At 41.0% G+C, this 17,668-nt stretch overlaps 1 protein-coding gene across 1 annotated transcript in view; it reads right to left on the reverse strand.

Moving 5' to 3' along the window:
* mfn2 (mitofusin 2) overlaps positions 1-15,203 on the reverse strand; it is a 48,975-nt gene extending 33,772 nt beyond the window's left edge. The window contains exons 1-7 of the mRNA XM_061902466.1: positions 14,939-15,203; positions 11,281-11,462; positions 10,918-11,053; positions 8,405-8,567; positions 8,221-8,345; positions 3,368-3,476; positions 3,109-3,216 (exon numbers count right to left, since the gene is read on the reverse strand). Coding sequence (XP_061758450.1) covers positions 3,109-3,216; positions 3,368-3,476; positions 8,221-8,345; positions 8,405-8,567; positions 10,918-11,053; positions 11,281-11,458 — 819 coding nt within the window. The 5' untranslated portion in view covers positions 11,459-11,462; positions 14,939-15,203. The remainder of the gene's footprint in view (positions 1-3,108; positions 3,217-3,367; positions 3,477-8,220; positions 8,346-8,404; positions 8,568-10,917; positions 11,054-11,280; positions 11,463-14,938) is intronic.
* Between the last annotated feature and the right edge of the window lie 2,465 nt (positions 15,204-17,668).

The following is a 17,668-nucleotide window of genomic DNA, read 5'->3' on the forward strand; positions in this document are numbered from 1 at the left end:
CCCCATATTTCTACACAGTAACTCAGATATGTAACACTAGTGAGCAGTAGAGAATATAAAGTGATTTTTGGTCTAGAACATATTTGGCTTTATTCATTATTGATGTATTTCTTGCAACTTTATGTTGTATATTTTTTACATGAGATTTCCAGTTCAATTTATCATCAATCATTATACCTAGAAATTTGGTTTCATTTACTCTTTCAATTTCTATTCCGTCTATTTGTATTTGTGTTTGACTTTCTTTTCTACTGTTACCAAATAGCATTATTTTAGTTTTACTGAGATTCAATGATAGTCTGTTTTTGTGTGTAGTCTTTAACTTCTTGTCTTGCGCTCCTATTTTGGGGGCTTTTCCTCTTCTTTTGGTATTTTCCTGTAGCAGTTTCATGTCTTCCTTTGAGCAATATTTCCCGCATCTACTTTGTTTTAGCCATCAAGAATATTTCAGTTGTTTTTATCCTTTGTGGGGACATTGTTGATTGTCATGTCATGTTAGGATGTACTTTGTGGACGCTGTATTTGCTCCACAGTAAGTCTTTGCTGTCATCCAGCATTCTGTTTTCGTTTACTTTGCAGCCAGTTCAGTTTTAGTTAGGTTCTGCACCACCTTCCCTAAGCTTCAATGCCTTTTCTTAGGGGCACTCACCTTTTGTTTATTTTTGGTTTAAGCATTAGACACCTAAGACACTAAACTCAACTCAACTAAACCTAGTGTGAAGCACAGGGGTGGAAACATCATGTTTTTCTGCAAAGGGACCAGGACGACTGATCCGTGTAAAGGAAAGAATTCATGTATGGCGAGATTGTGAGTGAAAACCTCCTTCCATCAGCAAGGGCATTAAAGATAAAACGTCTTTCAGCATGACAATGATCCCAAACACACAACCTAGGACTGGCTTCCTAAGAAGAATTACAAGGTCCTGGAGTGGCCTAGCCAGTCTCCAGATCTCAACCTCATAGACGATGTTTGGGGGGAGTTGAAAGTCCAAAACCTCACTGGTCTAGAGGAGATCTGCATGGAAGAATGGGCTAAAGTGTGTGTGAAAACCTTGTGAAGACTGACACAAAACCTTTACCTCGGTCATTGCCAACAAAGGTATAGAACAAAATACTGAAATCAACTTTTGTTATTGACCAAGTACTTTTTTTACAACATTTGCAAATACATTTTTTTTTAAAATCTGTGATTTTTTTCTCATTGTGTCTCTCACAGTTGAGTTGTACCCACAGTGTACATAATGATGAAAATGACATCTTCAGTGGGAGAACTTGCACACTTTTGTGACTGACTAAACACTTCTTTGCCCCCCCGCAGGTAGGACAGCTCTAATACAGCTAGACCCATCTAGCTCAAGTGCTGTTCCATCTTAGTCTTTGAGCAAAGACGAGATAGGAGAGCTCTAGATTAGACTAGCCTTGCTGGACTAGAGGTGTAGACAAAGACTAGATAGGAAAGCCGTAGACTAATTGAGCTGGACTAGACTAGCTGGTCTAGACCTGGACTATTTAGTCTTGTGAATTGATAAAGCTTGCTCCAATTAGAGGCTAGAACGACAGCTAAAAATATATATCAAATAATAAATAGCACAGCTGTAGTCCAGCTAGTCTAGAGCTGTCCAAGCCTGAACTGGCGCCTCTCATCGGAGCAGGCGTCATCAGTTCAAAGACTTGACAGGACAGCCCTAGAGCTAGACCTTTGTTCGACTACAATTGACCTACCTATTACATCAGTTCAAAGATTAAGTTAGGACAGACAGCTCAATGGCTATATATAGTAGCTTTACTAGAGTAGTTCTATCTAGTCTTTAAACTGATGAAGCCTGCTCCAAAGAGAGGTGCCAGCCAGTACATGCTAAAAAACTTGATAGGACAGCTCTAGACTAGCTGGACTAGAGCTGTGCTATTTATTAATTGATACCTATCTAGTTGTCCTTCTAGCCTCTAATCGGCGCAAGCTTTATCAATTCACAAGACTAAATAGTCCAGGTCTAGACCAGCTAGCCTAGTCCAGCTTAATTTGTCTACAGCTTTCCTATCTAGTCTTTGTCTACAGCTCTAGTCCAGCAAGGATAGTCTAATCTAGAGCTTTCGTACCTTCTTTGAACTGATGAATCTTCCGCTAATGAGGCAAGAGTTCAAGCTCAAAGAACAGACAGTTCAGTTTTTAACCTAGACTAGGCTACCTAGGTTAGAGCTGCCTTCATCAGTTGAAAGACTAAATAGTACAGCCCAAGTCCTAATAGTCTAGTCTAGGGCTGTCCTATACAGTTTTCAAACTGATTAAGTCTGCTCAGCTGAGAGGCACCAGTTCAACATGCTCAAAGACTAGACAGGAGAGCTCTTGAGCTAGACTAGGCGAGCCAGATTAGAGCTGTCTTTGTCAGTTCAAAGACTAGATAGTACAATCTAGTCCAGCTAGTCTAGTCTAGGGCTGGGCTATCTGGATACTATCAAGGACTAGACAGTACAGCTCTACATCTAACTACTCTCCCAACTGGCGTGGCGTAGTTGGGAGAGTGGCCGTGCCAGCAACCTGAGTTTTCCTGGTTCAATCTCCACCTAGTACCAACCTCGTCACGTCCGTTGTGTCCTTGAGCAAGACACTTCACCCTTGCTCCTGATGGGTGTGGGTTAGGGCATTGCATGGCATCTCCCGCCATCAGTGTGTGAATGTGTGTGTGAATGGTTGAATGTGGAAGTAGTGTCAAAGCGCTTTGAGTACCTTGAAGGTAGAAAAGCGCTATACAAGTATAACCCATTTTCCATTTTCATAAAGGGACAGTTTAAGATAGCCGGATTAGAGCAAGCTTCATCAGTTTAAAGACGAGATAGGACAACCCTAGACTAGACAAGCTGGACCAGAGCTGTACTATACTAGTCTTTGAACTGATTAAGCCTGCTCTAATCCAGCAAGTCTAGTCTAGTGCTGTACTATCTAGTCCTTAAAAGTACCAAGATAGGCCAGCTCTAGTCCAGTAAGTCTAGTCAAGGTCTGGCGGTGTCCTATCTAGTCTTAGAGCATGAACTGGTGAGAGGCCACCTGTGATCCACCCGATGCCCTTAAAATAGGAAGTCCTGGATGAATATTACAGAATATGGACTAACCTCATCCATGTATTCCGGTTCTGAGGCGGAGGCGTCCCACCGGTTGTTAAGGATGAAGACGTTGGGACTGGACAGCCGCTCGTTGACTTTGTGAAAAAACGACTTCTCCTGCACGGACAAATATTCACCATTTGTTTTTTTCAGAAGCAAAACATTAGCATTTATTTGAAAATCCTTTTCCTGTTGTAAACCACATGCACATTTAATGTCTCAAGAACAATCCATCAATGAAGATATTGCAATGAAACAACTTTCTCACCGTCTGCATCAGCGTGGACTCCGAGTTTGCCACAAGAACAAACACGTCAGCATCCAAGCAGAACTTGTCGATCCAGCTGTCCAGTTCTGTGGTCACGTCAATGCCTGGGCTGAAGAACACACACTTTTTAACTATTTCACTGATGGCAGTATTATCGCTTCATACTTCTCTGATCACAGCAGTTGGAGTTACCATAGGGCTGGGCCTAAAACGATGTCAATATATATCGCGATAGATACGTAATCGACGCCTATAGGGTTGCAAAATTCCGAGAATATTCAAAGTTGGAAACTTTCCATGGGAATATCCATCCATCCATCAATTTTCTACCGCTTATTCCCTTTCGGGGTGGCGGGGGGCGCTGGCGCCTATCTCAGCTACAATCGGGCGGAAGGCGGGGTACACCCTGGACAAGTCGCCACCTCATCGCAGGGCCAACACAGATAGACAGACAACATTCACACTCACATTCACACACTAGGGACCATTTAGTGTTGCCAATCAACCTATCCCCAGGTGCATGTCTTTGGAAGTGGGAGGGGCCTATCCCCAGGTGCATGTCTTTGGAGGTGGGAGGAAGCCGGAGTACCCGGAGGGAACCCACGCATTCACGGGGAGAACATGCAAACTCCACACAGAAAGATCCCGAGCCTGGATTTGAACCCAGGACTGCAGGAACTTCGTATTGTGAGGCAGACGCACTAACCCCTCTGCCACCGTGTATATGGGAATGAAAATTAAATGCATCATGCTAGATCTTGCAGCATGATTATTAGCTAAAACAAGCTGATTTCATGCAAATTCAGTAGAATTTCAACCCTGCACTGTGCATTCCTCCTTCACATGCCCAGATAATTGGCAGCATGCTACACACTACAGCAGGACTATTGAGGCCACACAAGTATTTGAGCCCAAGGACAGGTAAGTGTTGATGATATTACTGGGGTAAACATATTTGATGTATGGTATTGAAGTGTAATAGATGTGTAATTACATGTTACTGTATGACCGTAGACTACTCCAGCAGACTAGCTGTTCCTGTATTTGTTACATGATTTGGGGGCCAATATCTTAGCTAGCTAGGTTTATGTACCACCACAGTCTCATAAAGAACCCAAAATACTTCTACGTTAGCCGTGATGCTCATTTTCTCTATTTTAAATCCCATTCATTTATGCTAACAACGTTAGCGGTCCGAATGGACCTTTTTTGTGATGTGTAAAGTTGAAGTAGCAAATAGTAAATAAAAAGGTGTAGTTTCCTCTGCCTTCTGTTCTGCTAGCCATTCTGTTGTCGTACAAGAATGTAGCTTATAGTTTGAGTTAGCAAGCTGATTGACTCTTCATTTATTCATCTAGACTATTTCTATTCATTTGTCCATTAGTAGAATTTTTTTTTTTTTTTTTTTTCCAAGATGGCGCTGCTGTAGTGGCTGCTGTAGGCAGGAGCTCTGTGCTCTTGTGTCATCCTTTTGTGTTTCCCTCTTGTTTTCATGTGGTATTATATTTTTTTGCATTTTGGTCCGGGACCCTTTGGGACTGTGTGACAAGGGGTGGCACTTTCGTGACCTCTGTGGTGCTTTTTTTGTGGACTTCTGGATCTGCCTCCCGGGAGCCTTTTGGTCATGGCGACCAGCTGCTGGGTCTCTGCTACACCAGAGTCTGTTTGGATGTACTGGAGGAGATGCGGGTGAGGGGACAGGACTGTGGAGCTAGCACTGAGCTACTGGGACGGAGAGGCTTCGCGGTGTCTTGACTGGGTGAGCAGGTGTCGGACACCTCAGTCACCTTGGACGTATCCTCGCTCATCCATGCGGACTGGACACTGGCCGAGAGTGGAGTCGGCTGTCTTGGTTGCTTTGTTGGGTCTGCTCCTGTCTCTGGCCATGCTCCCTCCACCCCAGCGGACAATGGCGTGGAACACCGTAGAGGCCACCACAGTGGATATGTTTCTTTTACTTTTTATTCATAGCTGTATGTAAAAGTGTCTGCTTGTATCTGCTGCTTTAATGTCTTTAATGTCCTCTGTGTTCTTTGATGTTTGATGTTTCCCTCTTACACACATGGAAGAGGGATGTGTACTATGGCTATGAGTTGTTTTTTTTTTTTTCCCCTTGGCCTCAGTCTGCACCCCCACTCCAGGGCCTAGGCTAATACCAATTTTTTAATTTTATTTTAATCTTCTATTTTTTTCTTCCCCCCACCCCCACCCCCCTTGTTTACCTGTATGTCATCTTTTTTGTAAGGGGCGCTGGAAGCCGGCAGACCCGTCAGCGATCCTGTTCTGTCTCCCTGTAATGTTTGTCTGATCTTGAATGGGATTGTGCTGAAAATTGTAATTTTCCTGAAGGAACTCTCCTGACGGAATAAATAAAGTACTATCTATCTATCTATCCAATTGTTTAGCTGACTATTTATATCTGTGTGTGGCATTGCATTAGTCTTTTAAAAGTTTGGATGGTGTCCAACTTTGAATAATCAATAAATGGTCAAAATTTCCAAACTTCCTCGAGCTTAACTTTCCGGGGTAAATTTCCGTAAAGTTTCTGGAAATTTATTTGAAACTTTCCACCCCTTTGCAACCCGAGACACTAATGAAATAATGCATTCAATAAAGTATTTTTTTCTTTCTGGTCGGAATGAGCCGGAAGTATGGAAGCAAGGTTGGTTGCATGAACAATGACACTCGCTCTCTGGTAACTGAGCAACGCAGGAAGTGATCAGTGATCAGTGGGAGTCACACGCTAACAGCCAATCAGGTAACAGTATCAACTATCAACTTTAGTTGCACCACCCTGTTGTCTGCCAGTTGATTTTTGAGTGAGAAGAGAAAGTAAAAACTAAGAAATTGTGGATGAAAAAGGAAAAGTCACCTGGACAGTATGGCAGTCGATTTTTTGGACCGTAGTCAGACCAATGTGGTGTTTACATGATGTAAGGCAAGACCGCTAACACCACACCTCCTTAGCCGCGCTCACCCTTTAGAGCACAGCACTTCTCAGGTTTCTCCATGTTTACATTTTCACAGTTTAAGTGTTCAATGTGATTTTAGAAGTTTGCTGACATTGAGTGTTTTATTGGAGTGTGAATCTTTGGGTACCTAAAGATTCGATCTGATTCGGAATTGATTCTCAAATTAACATCATTCTCTAGACCGATTTTGAAAATGTATTTCTTGGTATAAGAATTATAATGAAACTTTTTCTAAGCGTGTTACAGGTTGGAAAAGCTCCTTCAGGTTCCAATGAGAGGGCCTTAAAACGTTTTTTTAGGTGGATTCTTTTAAAGAAAAGCATTACAACTTTGAATTTATCTAAAATAAGGATGAATAAGAAAACGCGACTCGGATGTGAATCGGTTTGTTGTGCACCCCGAGTGTTAATATGCTTGTGTTGACATTTCCTCTCTTTTCTGCCTTGATAGCGGAGGGGAATATAATCAGAAGAAGATGTAAATTTTAAATAAATATGTATTTCTTGTTCCATTTTTTTGATGGGCCACAAAAAATTAAAATTTTCGACATCAATCACTATAAAACTTTTATATCGTGATACAATTTTCAGCCATATCGCCCAGCCCTTGGTAAAAGAGGAACTGCACTTGTTTTTGGAATTTTGCCCTTCGTTTACAATCATTATGAAAGACAAAAATACACGTCTTTTACTTTTTATGATTTTAAAGATAATTAAACCCTTGCAAAATGTGGCTAATGGGAATCCCCGTTGTCTAAGACAACTTCAAAACCCACCATCAACATTTTATATGCATGCTAAAACTGTATATATAATGTAGTACTAGACACGTTTGTGGACAATATTTACCACATTTTGGTCATTTTAAGCAATCCGGAACTTCCTTTGTCAGCGCATTTGTTTCCATTTCAATACACTTCCAACTTCCGGCAACAAACCTAAGACTTATCTAATCATGGCAGACTTGGTAATAGATGACAAAGATGGTTATTTTTGGACAAATGTGGATTCCCAACCTTATCTTTTTGAAGCTGAATATACAGAAGATGAACTGCTGCTTATAGAAGCAAGCACAAAATGAGGCAGAAACGTTGGAGCAGACGAAAGCCGAGAGAGTGAGGTCGGCGTGACTTTACGGTACAAATGTGGAACTTGGAGCCAAGCTATGCCAACATAAATGGTATGCTTACCCAAAATCAACTCTAAAGCACTTCCCCGACCAGCTTGACCAAACAGACTGTCCATCAAGTAAGTCACTTTAATATTGATCATGATAAATGCAGCACATCACCGTACAACTACAGTACACACGCTGCCAAGCTAGCTATGTACAAACAAAACATGAATTGTGGGCTAATACTATATACATACTGTAATATCATTGTTCATGTTTTTTGGTCAGTACATATTGGTGTTCTATCCCATTGTGTTGTGGATTACAAATTCAAAAGCCAGTGAGCTGCTGACACAGGAAGTTAGCTTAGCTCTTGCCGTAGCTAGCTTACGGCTAATGCCTTAGCATGCCGTAGCAAGGCAGTGTGTTACCACGCTAGAAAATGACTTCCTCAGTGTTCGTGCTTACTATGATAATGTTGGTTATTATATAAGTTACGGAATGTCAATAAAGTTTTGTTTACAGTTTTTTAACGCACTTTTAAAGTGATTTAGAGGCAGAATGGATTGACTTCATTAGCTGCATTGCTAGCCATCTAGAACGAGCTGATTATTACAATTAAAATGCAAATAAAAAACACCTTTTGTCTTCTTGTCACGTATAAGGATTGTGAACGAGAGAGAAAAATTCCCCTTTAACGTCACCGTTTCCGCAGTAATTCATGTAATGGTTAGTTCAACTCCATGTAGTTTGGACAATATTTCTCACCTGTCCAACAAGACCAGATCATCCCTCAGCAAAGCACACTTGGCTTTGGGCCACATAACACAGACCAAGCTGCCTGCATCCAGGTCCTCGTGCTGGTGGAGAGCATGGGCCAGTTGGTTCACCGTCTGCAAATAAGCCGCAGAAGATCAATCACGTCCACGGTCATGCACTCAGTGTTACCCACCTTAATGCTCTTCTTCTCCTCTGAGCCTTCAGTCAGGATAAAGGACTCGTTTCCATCCGTTCCCTCCACCCTGAGGAAACAGTTGGTGGTGTGTCCGATTCCCGAAGGCAGCACCTTGTCACACAGCATGGCGTTGATCACTGAGCTTTTCCCATTACTGGTCCTACAGAACCAAACACAAACCTGTACTCAGAGACCAAAGCAAGTTAACCTACTGAACCTATACTACATAATATAGTGCAGTTATTTTGACTCGGGGGCCAAATTTAGTGAAAAAACTCTGTCTGGGGGACAACATACACAAGCCAAGACAATCTGCTGCACAGTATGTTTATTTCTTGGGTCCTATTGTTAGGAACACTAATACAAAACCTCACAATAAAGTCTGATTGAATGCTAAAAACGTTATGACAGACCGCCTTAAAACAAGGAATGGAATTTTAAAAGAATGAGACACCGAGAATGTACATGAAAATAAAGAATGTGGGATTTATAATATTAACTATGAAGGATAAAACACTGAATATTGACCATGAATTGATTAACGTGGACCCCGACTTAAACAAGTTGAAAAACTTATTGGGGTGTTACCATTTAGTGGTCAATTGTACGGAATATGTACTGTACTGTGCAATCTACTAATAATATGTACTGTACTGTGCAATTTACTAATAAAAGTATCAATCAATCAATCAATCAAAGACAACATATGAACGTCACGGCCTCTCTCCATCCACATATTTTATAATCAAGCGAAATGCAACAAACAAACCAAAAAAAAGAACGCAAAGGGTAAAAACACTGGCGAGGAACACTAATGTATACAAGTCATTAAAGAGTATAAATAATAATAATTTAAACAATGGTGAGGAACACTGATGTATACAAGTCATTAAAGAGTATAAATAATAATAATTAAAACACAGGTGAGGAACACTGATGTATACATCTTATTAAAAAGTACAAATAATAAATAAAACACTGGTGAGAAGCACTGATGTGTACCGTATTTTTCGGATTATAAATCGCTCCGGAATACATGTCGCACTGGCCGAAAATGCATAATAAAGAAGGAAAAAAACATATATAAGTCGCACTGGAGTATAAGTCGCATTTTGGGGGGAAAATTATTTGATAAAATCCAACACCAAGAATAGACAGTTGAAAGGCAATTTAAAATAAATAAAGAATAGCGAACAACAGGCTGAATAAGTGTAGGTTATATGAGGCATAAATAAGCAACTGCTATGTTAACCTAACATATTATGGTAAGAGTCATTCAAATAACTATAACATATAGAACATGCTATACCTTTACCAAACTATCTCTCACTCCTAATCCATAAATCCCATGAAATCTTCCTCGATGTGGCTTCCAAACAACTCTGCCAACTCCAAACTTGTCCTTTTCTGCTGCATATTTCACTACATCCAGCTTGTAATCTGCAGTACATGATCTCCTTTTTCGCTGCCATTTTTGTTCAGCCCTTCTCAGTTTTTATAAGTTACCGCCAACGATGAAATGAACCATTTTAATAGCTACGGCAGTAGCATGTAGCAGTTAGCATCCCATGACCCACAATGCACTTCTGCCATGACCCTTCCCCGCCAAATTCTTATTGGTTGACGTGTGTGTGACGATTGCTGACATTTTCTTCGTCTCTTCTACGAATGAGATAAATAATATTATTTGATATTTTATGGTAATGTGTTAATAATTTCACACGTAAGTCGCTCCTTAGTATAAGTCACACCCCCGGCCAAACTATGAAAAAAAAAACTGCGATTTATAGTCTGAAAAACACAGTACCAGTCATTAAAGAATACAAATAATAAATAATAATGAATAAAACACAGGTGAGGAGCACTGATGTATACAAGTCATTAAAGAATACAAATAATAATTTACCTTTTGAAAGTAGCAAATGTTAACTTGAAATAACAGCATTCCGTACGCCAAAGATACTTTGTGTACTGCAGGATGTTTGTGATGACAAGCAAAAAAAACTAATAACTTCACAAAATGTAAGGACAAAGAAGCAAAACTGTGGCCCTAAAAGCAGGTATGGCCCTTAGCGTGGGTTACCTGTACTGTTGCACCTTATGGGAAGAAAATGACAGTTGTCAACACATGTGTGTTACAAGATACTGCGGAAGCAAAAAGTAGGGCTGCATTGGTATTGCTATCACCTTGCACGGGACAATACGCCTTCCTTGAAAAAAAAATAAATAGGGATATTAATCCAGATCGGATGATATCAATAAATGAATCGACCTCTTTTTTTTGCCATATTGCCCAGACCTCAACCCAGTTTGACTGTACTACTATGTAGTACAGGCGGATTTCACCGATACCCATCCAGGACTCTGACTATAGTTTACTAATAAAAAACTATGTGAAACAATCATCTCAGACAACCACCTCTAAGGAACAGGAATGGAAATCCATTAGCGAGGATAAAAAAAACCCATGAATTGAGTCCGATCAGCAAGTTGGGGAAAGAGACACGTACCTCCCAAAGAACACCACCTTCATGTGCCTCCTGGCGAGCACTTCCCCAATCCCAGCAACCTTGGCCAGGTAACTCCGAACCTCCTGGACCTGCTCTTCTGTGGTAACGGGGTCCAGCTCTTCATTTTTGTGAGCATCTAGCAGGGAGAGCTTTTATTATTTCAATGTCACTTAGAAAAGATTCAACAACACTTTGACCCAAGCACAGACTTCTGGTTGTATTGTTTGCCATGGTAGAAATGTCCAAACATACCAATTTGGAGAATGTGAAAGTACTTGATCATTATTAATGAAATACTCACAGTACCAGGGTTAACTGTCAAGTGGTTAAAGGTATATTGCAGTTACAAAGACAACTAATTACCTTCCAGGAAGGAGGCACTCTCCTTAATGTAGGCCCCTAACTGCTCGAAGATCCCATTAATCTTCTTCTTCGCTGTGACAAAATGCTTGAGTGGCGACGCGTTCACCTCCGCCATCAGTCTCTTATCCTTCTTGCCGTGGACTGTGTTGGTGTTCGGCCGGGGGAAAACCAGAGACATGGCACTGGACGGAGAAGAAACAGAAGAAGAACCCCACGATCATCAATCCTGACACCAGGGCAGCAAAGCCCTGTCCGTCTGTTATTTCACATGAACTAACATGAACTCCATGGTGTTCAGGGATGAATAGTCTCTCCTATTGCTATTGTACTATTTTTTTCAGCTATAGTTATATTAATCATTAGTAATGTAGCAGTCTAGTTTTGAATGGCAGGGTCCCTGCTATCACATGTTGACAAAAATTAAATGATAAATGGGTTGTACTTGTCCATCCCATCCATCCATTTTCTACCGCTTTCTCCCTTACGGGGTCGCGGGGGGCGCTGGCGCCCATCTCAGCCACAATCGGGCGGAAGGCGGAGTACACCCTGGACAAGTCGCCACCTCATCGCAGGGCCAACACAGATAGACAGACAACATTCACACTCACATTCACACACTAGGGCCAATTTAGTGTTGGGGTTGTACTTGTATAGCGCTTTTCTACCTTCAACGTACTCAAAGCGCTTTGACACTACTTCCACATTCACCCATTCACACACACAGTCACACACTGATAGAAGGAGCTGCCATGCAAGGCACTAACCAGCACCCATCAGGAGCAAGGGTGAAGTGTCTTGCTCAGGACACAATGGACATGACGAGGTTGGTAGTAGGTGGGGATTGAACCAGGGACCCTTGGGTTGCGCACGGCCACTCTCCCACTGCGTTTACATAATAAAAATTGTTTACATAATAAAAATCAACTACAGGCTTCCCAAATGCTGTAATAAATTAAGCATGATGACTTGACTTGAAACTGTTCAATGTTGCACTTTTTATATGTAGAAGAAAGGTTTTGTCATTTTATTTAATCATAGCAACAACTTGAGGAAGTTTAATGTGGATTAACGTGGGCAGAATTATTATAGTGTTCCCAATGTTAAAAGGATAAAGCCATTGTTTACAAATTTGGCAAATAAATACCCCAAAAATGTATATTTTGTTGTTTTCTTACTGTACCAAAAATGAACCGAACCGTGACCTCTAAACCGAGGTACGTACCGAACCGAAATTTTTGTGTACCGTTACACCCCTGATGTATATACATTATGTATGTCTGACCCCCAGCGGGCATTTTGACTATCTCCCTAATTCTGAGGTCTCAAGGTTGGCCAGTATGTCATTTGGACACTGGCCGAGTTAGTGGGCGGCCGAGAGTTGCTTTGTTGGGTCTGCTCCTGTCTCTGGCCATGCTCCACCCACCTCAGCAGACGATGGCGTGGAACACCGCAGAGGCCACCACAGTGTATATGTTTCTTTTACTTTTTATTCATACTTGTATGTAGAAGTGGCTGGTTGCATCAGCTCTGCTCTTTTAATGTCCATTGATGTTTCCCTCTTACACACATGTACGAGGGATGTGTGCTATGGCTATGAGTTGTTTTTTCCCTTGGCCTCAGTCCAGACCCCCTCTCCAGGGGCCCAGGCTAAGACCGATTCCCCGCCTCCCATTGTTTAGCTGTATCTCACCTTTTTGTAAGGGGCACCGGAAGTTGGCAGACCCGTTAGCGATCCTGTTCTGTCTCCCTGTAATGTTTGTCTGATCTTGAATGGGATTGTGCTGAAAATATTATCTCCCCCTGGGGGATTAATAAAGTATTTCCGATTCTGATTCTGAAAAGCCAAAAAATGCAAGGGGTCCATCAGACTCACAAATGCTGGCTGAGTAACAACAATATGAACGTTGCACGGAAAATTTCTCTGCCAGTTTCTGAATCCCACAGGGATTTTTCTTTTGTGTTTCTGCACCTGTGGTTCCCAGACGAGGTTGCAACATTGTTTGTCAACACTGTCTGCTCTCATTTTCTTGCACATTTGACCCTCTGATGTTCTGTGTCCCTACACCCTGTCCTACTCCTGTCTAGGCCTGCTGTGTGTGTGTGTGTGTGTGTGTGTGTGTGTGTGTGTGTGTGTGTGTGTGTGTGTGTGTGTGTGTGTGTGTGTGTGTGTGTGTGTGTGTGTGTGTGTTACACAGAACATCAATTTCCACACTTCTATAAGCCCCAGGTCCAGTGGACCCGGACATCTTATATGTAATAGAAATGTGTAGGGGGGTGTATGGTGTGTGGTCATTAAATATGTATTCTGATATGTGTTCTTCACAGAATATGAGCCAAAGTCAATGAATCTCAGTTAAAAAAATTAATTGTATCATTTTTCTTTTAATAAAACATGTAATGGGGTCCCACAGACCCGTACACCACACAAGGGTTAACAAACATCATCCCTAGTGGCCAAATACTTTTGGCAACATAGTGTATGTGCACATTTCTACCAACGATGACAAGTGTTTACAATCAGCGGCTTAAAAGGTTTGTTTTGATCCAAAAATAGATGATAGTACGATGAAAGTACATGAGAATATTAGTTAAATAGATGATAGTACAATGAAAGTAGATGAGAATATTGGTTAAATAAATGAGAATATTAGTTAAATAGATGATAGTACAATGAAAGTAGATGAGAATATTAGTTAAATAAATGAGTATATTGGTTAAATAGATGAGATAGTACAATGAAAGTAGATGAGAATATGAGTTAAATAGATGAGATACTAGAATGAAAGTAGATGGAAATATAGGTTAAATAAATGACATATTAGTTAAATAGATGAGATAGTACAATAAAGTAGATGGAGTTAAATAAATGACATATTAGTTAAATAGATGAGATAGTACAATGAAAGTATATGAAAATATTAGTTGAATAAATGACATATTAATTAAATAGATGAGATAGTACAATGAAAGTTGATGAGAATTAGTTAAATAAATGATAGTAAAATGAGAGGAGTGGATAGTATTGGTTAAATAGATGAGATAGTAGAATGAAAGTAGATGATAATATTAGTTAAATAGATGAGATAGTAGAATGAAAGTAGATGAGTATATGAGTTAAATAGATGAGATAGTAGAATAAAAGTAGATGAGAATATGAGTTAAATAGATGAGATAGTAAAATAAAAGTAAATGAGAATACGTGTTAAATAAATGACATATTAGTTAAATAGATGGGATAGTACAATGATGGTAGATGAGAATATTAGTTAAATAGATGAGATAGTACAGTAAAAGTAGATGAGATATATGAGTTAAACAGATGAGATAGTAGAATGAAAGTAGATGAGTTGAATAGAAGAGATAGAATGAAAGTAGATGAGAATATGAGTTAAATAGATGAGATAGTACAATGAAAGTAGATGAGAATATGAGTTGATTAGATGACATAGTAGAATAAAAGTAGATGAGAATATGAGTTAGTGTTGTATTTGCTGACTGCGTCACTTGCAGTTACTTGTAGGGCGCAGTTAGCATGGCAGTTAGCATGGCAGCTAACATGGCAGCAGCCACTACAAGACTTTATTCTGCCAAGTAGAGGTCATGAAAGAACAAATAAGAGATGATGAAATAAAATAGAAGTATAATAATTCCGTCTCACCGTGGATGGAGTCTCCTTCTCTCCTCTCACATATAATCCTCTTTCATGCTTCTTCTTCAACACTCTGACAATGATGCCACACTTCTCACCACAAGATGTCCGTCTCGCTGCCCGGTGGTGTGGTGGAGAGTCAAACAAACACGGCGATCAGCGTGTTGTGGCACAATGTCGCCGACATGACAATGTTTCAATGTTACAATGTTACAATGTTACAATGTCGCCGACATGACAATGTTACAATGTTACTGCCGCTTCCGCCCTGTCTCTCCAGCGGAAGTGCTGTCACAGCTGTCGCCCCCTGCCGCTCTGGAGTACAACTGGCCGCCAAGGTCAGTCACAGTGGGGGCCACACAGGGAAGAAATGGTCTTTTATGCCACTAAGTCAGTGTTTTTCAACCTTTTTGGAGCCAAGGCACATTTTTTGGCGTCGAAAAAATGCGAAGGCACACCACCAGCAGAAATCATTTAAAAAAAAAACTCAGTTGTGGTTGTCACAATTGTTGGATAATCCTGGGTTCAAATCCAGGCTCGGGATCTTTCTGTGTGGAGTTTGCATGTTCTCCCCGTGAATGCGTGGGTTCCCTCCGGGTACTCCGGCTTCCTCCCACTTCCAAAGACATGCACCTGGGGATAGGTTGATTGGCAACACTAAATGGTCCCTAGTGTGTGAATGTGAGTGTGAATGTTGTCTGTCTATCTGTGTTGGCCCTGCGATGAGGTGGCGACTTGTCCAGGGTGTACCCTGCCTTCCGCCCGATTGTAGCTGAGATAGGCGCCAGCGCCCCCCGCGACCCCGAAAGGGAATACGCGGTAGAAAATGGATGGATGGATGGATGGAATTTTATGTATTTATTTATTTATTTCGGCAATCTTCACATAAAACAAAAAACAACAACAAAAAAAGAAAAAAAAAACCACTCATTTGAGCAATGATTGAGCCGAAAGGGTGTAGGTTGAAGCAACGCTTATATAAATCTACACATACATATATATATATATATATATATATGTAGGTGTGGGAAAAAATCACAAGACTACTTCATCTCTACAGATCTGTTTCATGAGGGGTTCCCTCAATCATCAGGAGATTTTAATGGAAGCATTCACATACAATGGTTTATATAGAGCACAGAGTGGGTGGGTACAAGCAGGCGTAGGGTGTGGTGATTGGCTCATGTGTTACCTAGGAGGTGTTTCCGCCTGTGGCGGCATGTTGAAATGATTTCACTGCGCTTGTTGAGGGATGATAGCTCTGGATGATATATAATAAACAGTTTCTCTTTTAAGCATAAGTTGCATCTTTTATTACCACTGTTGTAAGGTGTGCTGGATGCAAGAATTTGCCATGTTATTGAATATTCAACATTATTGTCTTTGAGGTTCCAAATGTGTTTGCTGAGTTCGGTAGAATTCTGCAAAGTCTGGTTTCTAAAGGAGGCGTTGTGATTATTCCATCTTGTTTTGAACGCTCCTTCGGTTAATCCTACGTACGTGTCGGATGTGTTAATGTCCTTGCGTATTACCTTTGCTTGGTAAACGACTGATGTCTGTAAGCACCTTCCGTTGAGAGGGCAATCAGGTTTCTTGCGACAGTTACATTCATTATTGGTTTCAGAGTCGTTTAGTCTGGGGGTAGGCAGTCCTTTTGCAATTGCTTTGTTGTGGTTTGAAATGATTTGTTGCATGTTATTCATACAGCTGTAGCTCAATTTAATGTTGTTTTTGTTGAATATTTTTCTTAGGGTGTTGCCTTTGGGGAAGTGTTTGTCGATCAGAGTGAGGAACTTGCGGCCGATGTTGGTTGAGACGTCTCAAATGTGTTTGCTGAGTTCGGTAGAATTCTGCAAAGTCTGGTTTCTAAAGGAGGCGTTGTGATTATTCCATCTTGTTTTGAACGCTCCTTCGGTTAATCCTACGTACGTGTCGGATGTGTTAATGTCCTTGCGTATTACCTTTGCTTGGTAAACGACTGATGTCTGTAAGCACCTTCCGTTGAGAGGGCAATCAGGTTTCTTGCGACAGTTACATTCATTATTGGTTTCAGAGTCGTTTAGTCTGGGGGTAGGCAGTCCTTTTGCAATTGCTTTGTTGTGGTTTGAAATGATTTGTTGCATGTTATTCATACAGCTGTAGCTCAATTTAATGTTGTTTTTGTTGAATATTTTTCTTAGGGTGTTGCCTTTGGGGAAGTGTTTGTCGATCAGAGTGAGGAACTTGCGGCCGATGTTGGTTGAGACGTCTCAACCAACATCGGCCGCAAGTTCCTCACTCTGATCGACAAACACTTCCCCAAAGGCAACACCCTAAGAAAAATATTCAACAAAAACAACATTAAATTGAGCTACAGCTGTATGAATAACATGCAACAAATCATTTCAAACCACAACAAAGCAATTGCAAAAGGACTGCCTACCCCCAGACTAAACGACTCTGAAACCAATAATGAATGTAACTGTCGCAAGAAACCTGATTGCCCTCTCAACGGAAGGTGCTTACAGACATCAGTCGTTTACCAAGCAAAGGTAATACGCAAGGACATTAACACATCCGACACGTACGTAGGATTAACCGAAGGAGCGTTCAAAACAAGATGGAATAATCACAACGCCTCCTTTAGAAACCAGACTTTGCAGAATTCTACCGAACTCAGCAAACACATTTGAGACGTCTCAACCAACATCGGCCGCAAGTTCCTCACTCTGATCGACAAACACTTCCCCAAAGGCAACA

The sequence above is a fragment of the Nerophis ophidion genome, linkage group LG06 (assembly GCF_033978795.1).
Source record: "Nerophis ophidion isolate RoL-2023_Sa linkage group LG06, RoL_Noph_v1.0, whole genome shotgun sequence".
Lineage (NCBI taxonomy): Eukaryota > Metazoa > Chordata > Actinopteri > Syngnathiformes > Syngnathidae > Nerophis > Nerophis ophidion.